The sequence below is a fragment of the Bos indicus x Bos taurus genome, chromosome 8, assembly GCF_003369695.1.
Source record: "Bos indicus x Bos taurus breed Angus x Brahman F1 hybrid chromosome 8, Bos_hybrid_MaternalHap_v2.0, whole genome shotgun sequence".
Lineage (NCBI taxonomy): Eukaryota > Metazoa > Chordata > Mammalia > Artiodactyla > Bovidae > Bos > Bos indicus x Bos taurus.
The window spans coordinates 110131846-110139758 of record NC_040083.1 but is presented as its reverse complement, the minus strand read 5'-3'; the positions used below and the strand labels follow the sequence as shown (position 1 = coordinate 110139758).

The 7913-nt window shown below is 48.1% G+C and overlaps 1 protein-coding gene across 1 annotated transcript in view; it reads left to right on the top strand.

Moving 5' to 3' along the window:
- Positions 1 to 1724: 1724 nt before the first annotated feature.
- The window catches only part of MEGF9 (multiple EGF like domains 9), an 80886-nt gene continuing 74697 nt past the window's right edge, over positions 1725 to 7913 (top strand). The window contains exon 1 of the mRNA XM_027550660.1: positions 1725 to 2510. Coding sequence (XP_027406461.1) covers positions 1880 to 2510 — 631 coding nt within the window. The 5' untranslated portion in view covers positions 1725 to 1879. The remainder of the gene's footprint in view (positions 2511 to 7913) is intronic.

The following is a 7913-nucleotide window of genomic DNA, read 5'->3' as shown; positions in this document are numbered from 1 at the left end:
AATTGCTAAGTCCAGTCCAAACCTTTGTCATCCCATGGACAGTAGCCCACCAGGCTCCCCTGTCCATGGAATTCTCCAGGCAAAAATACTGGAGTTGGTTGCCATTTCCTCCTCCAGGGGATCTTCCCAACCCAGTGATGGAACCCGTCTCCTGCATTGCAGGCAGATTCTTTACCATGTGAACCACACATAGGTACAAATGTAAAAACACACAGAAAATACACATAGAACACACACCAGTCCACGTGCAGATACTTAAAAACATACAATATGCAAAAACAGATACCAGCTCCCATACTTATAAGATCATACAAATATACACTCATATACATAGACTCACAAACGTGTTTATGTTTCATCACACAAGCACATACATGCCCTCTCCCCACCCACTCCTCATTCAGGTAAACAAGTGCATTTTTAATTAACATATAACAGGTTCGCACGCAAATGTGATCGCCCAGTTCTGGCTGGAGGCCGGTGACTAATGGGAAGCCATGTACAAAGGAAGCATCACGCAGGGGAGGCCAGGAATGGGTTGGCGGTGGGGCTGGGATTAAGCCCTGTCAGATGACAAGCGCGCCGGCCCGGCTGCAGCGCCTGTGCGAGCTCTGAATCCTGGGGGACGGTGCGAGGCTGCGCATCGGAATTCCAGCCTTGCACAGGGTTTAGTGTCGCCCAGGGTCAAGCTCTGTGGTCAGACCCACCCCTAGCCCTGCAATAGGCAGGCGGCTCTGAGGACACGCAGGTCTGCGGCGTGGGGCTTGTCCTAACACAGTACGCTGAGTGTAGGCAGCATTAATGAGGGTTTACTGTGGGCCGGGCACTGCGTTAAGCCCTTTCAGGGCATTACTTAATTCTCACATCAGCTCTGTGAGAGAGGGGTGGGCGGTGGGGATGTTAGCTGCCATCAACCCCATTTTAGAGGTAAGAAAACGGCACTCAGTTTTCCCACAAAACCACTCAGCAGGAAGCTTGGAGCTGAGGTTCAACCCTGTCCGATCTCACTCTCCAGGGGGTATAAGGTGAGTGTGCGTGTGAGCCTGTCACCCTCACACAGACGGTCTCTAGAACCCCCGTCCTGCCAGGTACAGCGCCTGGCCCAAAGCAGGTGCCTGGTGAGGGCGTGGGTCTTGGCTCAGTAAGGTCCTCAACAAGGGCCTCAGTTTCCCAATCTCTGAAATGGGAATGCAGCGAAGACCTCGCAGGGCAGGGCTGAGGCCGTGCGCTCTAGGGCAGCAGAGGAGGTGCTGCGCTCTACATCCTCGCTGCAGCCACCCTGGCCTATCGCGGGGGTTCCAGCTCCGTCCCCACCCGAGCCCGGGAGAGGCGCTGGCGCCCCATTGTTTAAGAGAGCGGGGAAGCTCCCAAGAGCCGAGTCCCCGTCCCGGGGTCGCGCTCGCCGCCCAGTGGAGCAGACGACTTGGCCCGGCGTCCGCCTCGCCGGGCGCGTCCTTTGTCTGCTCCCCGGCGCCCGGGGCCCGGGGCCCGCGCCCCGCTTCTAGGGCAGACAAAGCCGGGGCTGCCGCTAGTCTGACCGGCTGGAGCGGCGCTCGCTCCACCCACCTCCCACCTTAGTACCGCCCCCTCTCCTCAGCGCCCTCTGATTGGCTCGTGGGGCCACAAAGAGGCCGGGAAGCGGGCAGGTCACGTGAGGCGGCGTGGCCTCCCATAGGCCTGGCCAAGCTGCCAATCAGGGAGGGCGGGCCGTCCGCGCTCGGCCCGGTCGCTCCCTCCGCTCCGGGGCCCGCCCGCGGGGCCGGCCGCCTGTCAGAGGGAGGTGGCGATGGTGCGCCCGGTGGCGGCGGCGGCTGCGGCGGCTTCCCTGGTCCGAGGGCAGCGAGGAGATGACTGACCGACCGGCTGACTGACTGAATGAATGAATGGCGAAGCCGAGCGCGCCATGAGGAGCCTGCCGAGCCTGGGCGGCCTCGCCCTGTTGTGCGCCGCCGCCGCCGCCGCCGCCTCAGCCACCTCGGCGGGGAATGTCACCGGTGGCGGCGGGGCCGCGGGGCAGGTGGACGCGTCGCCGGGCCCCCGGCTGGGGGACGAGCCCAGCCACCCTTTCTCTAAGGCCACGGCTCCCACAGCCCAGGCCCCGAGGACCGGATCCCCGCGCGCCACCCTCCACCGACCCCAGGCTGCGTCTTCCTCAGCCCAGCCCCCGGAGACCACCCCTCCTCCGACCACCGCCGGGCCGGCTCCGACCACCGCCGCCGGGCCCGCGCGGACCACCTCTCAGGCACCGCTCGTTCCCTCGCGAGTCACACCTCCTGCGGTGGAACGTACTCCGACTACCCCTTGGGTGACAACCAGACCCGCGCCGACCACCCTCTCGACGACCACTGGCCCGGCGCCGACCACCCCTGTAGCGACCACGGTGCGGGCGCCCACCGCTCCCCCGAACCCGACCTCGGCTCTCCCCGGCGGCGGCGGCGGCGGCGGCAGCAGCAGCAGCAGCGTCCCGCCCACCCCACCTGCCACCGAAGCCCCCTCTCCGCCTCCCCCAGGTGAGTCCCAGCGCCTCCTCGGCCGCCGGACCCTCCCCGCGGCTGCCCGTCCTTCTAGCGTTGGGCTTCTTGGCTGGAATGGAGCATTTCTGGCCCCCAAAGGTTCCCCAGATTTCGACTTCAAGGGGAGGTCCAAGCTCTAGATAGCCTGCCCCACCCCCCTCCCCAGTCCCCAATCTGGAAAGCCTTTTGTCCCCCACTTGGGCTGTACTTCCTTGGGAGGGGAGCGACTGCTGCGTGGATAGCATCGCACCTCCTTCCAAACAGCGCTGTCTTTGCCTTTGTCAGACGCGCTGGATGGGCGCAAACTTTTGGGTTCGGTTCGCTCACCGTGCCCCTCCGCCTGGGTGATCTGGGGAAGTTTGGAAACCAGCACAGTACCTCCTGCGACCAATAGATCAGAAATTGAAGGGATTCCTCCTAAGGCTCCACTTTCCTTGTTCATGTAAATATCAGACGTGCATGTGACAGGTGGAAAAGATATTGAGAGGATTTTGTTTACAAACAGTAGTACAGACCACTTGAGGCCAAAAGAAAAAAGAAATTGTAATCCATGTTTTCCCTGCAAATGAATGGATTCAGTAGTCATTTGGGACAGGTGTATATCTAGGCTGAGCACATTTATAAATTAGGTTAAATCCCTTCCTTGCACCGTTTTTTTTTTTTTTTGTTTTGTTTTTTCCTTCCTCAATTACAAGTCAGTATGTTTGGGCAAATACACAATTTAAGCAGGGAGGCCCATTTTTTCCTCCTTAAGGGGGATGTTCAGTTTTGCTGATGTTGATAAAAGCCAATTTCTATCTGAGTCCTGGTAAAAAATAAAGCTCTTCTTCCTGCTGATTGAAAGTCTTCAAGCAAAGTTAGAGACAACTTCTGTTCTTTTTCCTCTTGAGATCTAAAGTGGGCCTGGAACTAAACAAATAAAACCTGTCTTGTCAAGATGTTAGACAAGAGTTTCTGAATTCCTTTGCTTTGAGTTGGGGTTTGATTTGTCCAAACCATTTTGCCTTTAGCTGGATTTATATTAATGGATCTCTGACCTAATTCTTAGGCTCAGTGATTTACTGTGGGGTCAGGTATGGACTTTGGACTATAATTGAATTTGTAGAGTTTTCCCACATGATTATGAGTCTTAATACAGTCCAGTCTTGGGTTGGAGCTTGGCATTGACATAAGTAGGAATGCAGATTATTCACCCATAAAAAGCCAAGTTGGTATTTCTTCCAGCTTCAAGGAGTGTGCTATCTAGCTGGATTTTGACTGTAACCTCTTTTGGCCTCCCTATGGAGAGACCAACATGATACTGAGAGGCGGGAATCGTAGTATTTGAGTGTATGGACTCGATTCCATTCTTAGTTTGAATCCTATCTCTGCTGCCTTTTATTAACTGTGTAATTTGGGCAGGTCAATTAACCTCTCTTCATCTGAGAAATGAAGATAATAATAGTGTTTAGCTCATAGGATTGCTGTGAATCCTATGAAATTTGCTGTGAAATCCTGTGAAAATTAACTAAGTTAGTGCATTTATAGCACTTAGAACAATAGTTCTGGGTGCAGAGTGAATTAGCTCAGTATGTATGTTAGCTATCAGTATGATAGTTTTTTTTGTTTTTGTTTTTTTAATGGGACAGAAAGCATTTGAGAAACCTAATAGAGACTTGTGATGATTTTTATTTGTTTTAGTAAAATGTAATGGTAGTATGTGTGGTCAGTCATGTCTGACTCCTTGCGACGTTATGGGCAGTAGCTTGCCAGGCTCCTCTGTTCATGGGATTTTTTCAGGCGAGAATACTGGAGTGAATTGCCATTTCCTCCTCCAGGTAAAATGTAATAGAAAAGGATAAATTAGATTTTCCAAAGTTTGAAGCACACAGTAGTGTTTATTTAGGAAGATTCCTTCTTTTGAAAGGTTAGTATATCATAAGTCTGTGTAATTGATGTTATTTTACCTTAATAATTTTTGCATTGTTATTTTTAAATCACAAAGGTAAACTTTTTTCCTTTTATGTTGCTTTTTCTTTGTGATAAAATATACATAACATAAAATTTACCATTTTAACCATTTTTAGGTGTACAGTTTAGTGGCATTAAGCACATTCAAATTGTATAACCATCACTACCATCCATCTTCAGGACTCTTTTTTTATTTTCCCCAACTGAAACTGTATCCGGTAAACAATAACTCCTCAATGGCCGGCCATCCACCTTATTCCTAGCAACCACCATTCTACTTCCTGTCTCTGTGAATTTGCTTATTCCAGGCTCCTCATATGGGGAACTCATAGCATTTGTCCACAAAGATAACCTTTACCTGCAAAATTACCAAGAACCAAAAGTCCACAAGTAAAGAGTGAAAGTCCCCCCCACCCACTCTACTACTTTCCAGTTCCAGTCAGTCCTTAAATGTTACTACTATTAGCAGTTTGATCTTTTCTCAGAGGCAAGTTGTGGCGTGCAGGATGCGTTCCCTCACCAGGGATCGAACCCATGGCCCCTGCATTGGGAGCGCAGAGTCTTAGCCACTGGACCACTAGGGAAGTCCCTAAACACAGGATTATTAAAAATAGTTTTTAAAAGCTCAAGATGAAATACTATATAAATTATATATATTAAATATATTAATTATGTGTATATACTGCAAGCCATAGAGTTTTGCAACTTGCTATATCCACTTAACTGTGTATCATGGTCTTTTTTTTTCATGTCAGTACCTAAAGAGTACCTTATTCTTTTCAGCAGTTGTATTTTTCATCATAAGAATATATCATAATCTATTTAACCAATCTCTTGTTTATGGATACTTAGATTGCTTCTTGGCTTCACTTTAAAAAGCACAGAGAAGAATGTGTTCTTGTTTAATCCATCATATTATATTATTAGTCCATCGTATTATATTCTCTAATACCTCGTCTGGAGTTTTGTAGACTCCAAATCGATTGTAAGTAAAGCAAAGCTGGATTGAGTAATATTTGCCATTGAAACTGTTCCAGGCCTTTAGTAACTTCCATGGACTACCATATACCTATGTCTATGATGGTCTTCGGGCAACAGAAATTTTAAGATGCTCGAGTTTGGTAGCTCTGCTGTGCTGTAGATTTTCTGTCGCGTGTGGTTTTCTGTGAAGTCACCACGGACCGCCTCTGTCTAGTTCTCAGCAGCTGACTGCCTTTGGGGGCTTACTGCTTTACTGCGCAACTTTAGCTTTACAGTAATGTGATTGAGTATGGTCTTTCTATCTGAACATGGGCTCTAGTCTACTTGAAACAGTAAATACATCTCCTTGACAGAGGAAAGAGATTTGAAAGATCTGGTACTAACTGAATTTGAAAGACCTAGTGAGGTTGGCAAAATTGGATTCTCTGGCTTTTGGGAAGATGAGTACAGGGTGTTTTATTTTAATGTTCATATAAAACTGAACACCATTGATAATATATTATGTGTCTAGATGGGTCTTCTGGCTGCTCTTTGAATTAATAAGAATTTCTTCCATGAAGATCTAGTTGAGAGCTCTTGCCTACCCCTCAGTAAGGGCCCTCTTTTGTTTACAGGGACACTGATCTGCAAACTGAAACTAATTGCCCAGCAAGCAAGCATTTTCCTCCCACGGTCCTGGCAAAACATTTGACTGATTGGTTGGCTGGGTAGGACATTTTACGAAGGGTGAACGGGAGGCTGTGATACTAGAGTATAACAGTTATCGATAGTAAGAGGCTGAAGTGATGATAAATGTTTGATTTTTAAAATTATGGACCTTCAGGGCTAGATAGGACTTTAGAAGCCAGTACCTCCTAACGTGGCTCTACATTGCAAGAAATGCTTCCATGGACTTAGCCGAAATATTTCTCTTTGTGGTTAACACCAGCTGGTTCTGACTCTGCCCTTTCGGGGCCACGCAGAACAAGTCAGCTCTCTCTGTACCCTGACAGTTCAGGGATCTGTGGGCAGTGATCGTGTTCCCTCGGAGTCTGGACTAAATAACTTCAGCTCCCTCAACTGTTCTTTATGTGAAATGGTTTCAGATTCCCTTAGACTCTGCTGGTTGCCCCTCTTAGGGAATTTTTCAGTTTTTCTGTGTCTCTCCCGGAGTGTGGAGCACAGAGCTGAACACATCACCCCCGGTTGTGCTCTGGCCCGCTCGTGGTAGAGAGGGCAGTTGCCTCATTCTTTCTGGATGCTGTACTACTGTGGATGCACTTAGCTCCCGATCACAGGAGCTTTTCTGGCAGCCACACTACGTTGTTGACTCATTGAGTCCATTAAGATACTTAAGTCTTATTTTTTTAAACACATACTAGACGAGTCTTTCTTCAGTCTGGACTTAAAAACTCTTTGTTATCCTCTAAAGTATAAACTGAGACAGTTGCCAAGCATGTAAAATGTACTGTGTTAGGTTCAAGCCATCACTTTGGGCCTGCGGTCTGTCAGCGTACCCCACCTAGTCTCTTCACGCTCACCTGCAGGGTGTTCCTGTGCACAGAGTCTAAGGACACGTTAGGGCAGGCCTTCTTACCTCACAGGAGAGAGTACATTTAGGGATGATAAAACAGTTTGGAAGGGGAGAGATCGTGGTTTAGATTAGTTCTTGAGGGTCTCTTCCAGCTCTACAGTTCGGCGATGATTTGGTACCCATGATTCAGGGCACATGACTGCCCCCCCAAGGAGCCTTAATCATTTATTTGTGATCTAAGTTAAGAGATGAGACTTTTTTTTTCCCCCCAAGCAAACCTTAGAGTTTGAAAGCTCTGACTACTGTGGCGTGTAAATAAAATATTATGAATGGATTTTATTTGAAAGGAACATTCTGGAAATCAGGGCCCTCCTGTCTGTACTGGGAAATGTTTTCTTCATCCTAAAATTCTGTACAGCTAAGTTCAGGGTGTTAATTTGCTTATGGTTATTCAAGAAGATACCATTCATTTTAAGGACACAGAAATTGTTCAGACTTCAAAGATAATGTCTGTTCATAAACTTTTATTGAAAACCTGTGGGGCTGGGTGTGTTTCAGAATTTAGAATTTTTCTGATTTTTAGGAAGTTAATAAGTACATCCCAGTGAAGTCTAGGACAGCATCCTGTGTAATCAAACACATGAAGGTATTTGTAGCAAAAATGTGTGTATATTCACACTGAATGGGTTTTTAAAAAGGCTATAAATAACCTTGTGTTTGTTCAGGTCAGGTTTTGCTGCCAAATGAATAACAGAAAAACCTTCGGTTTTTTGGATCTTCTGGTATTTGCATCAGCTCTGAGTGACTGTGGACCACTGAAATAGCGCTTACACGACACGTGGTGCTCCCTACGCTGCAATGCTGTTTTAAGAGCCTTGCATATATTACTCTACTCAGTCCTCACAAGACTCAGGTGTAATCGAGTTAGGTGTTGTTATTATCTTCATTTTATAGAT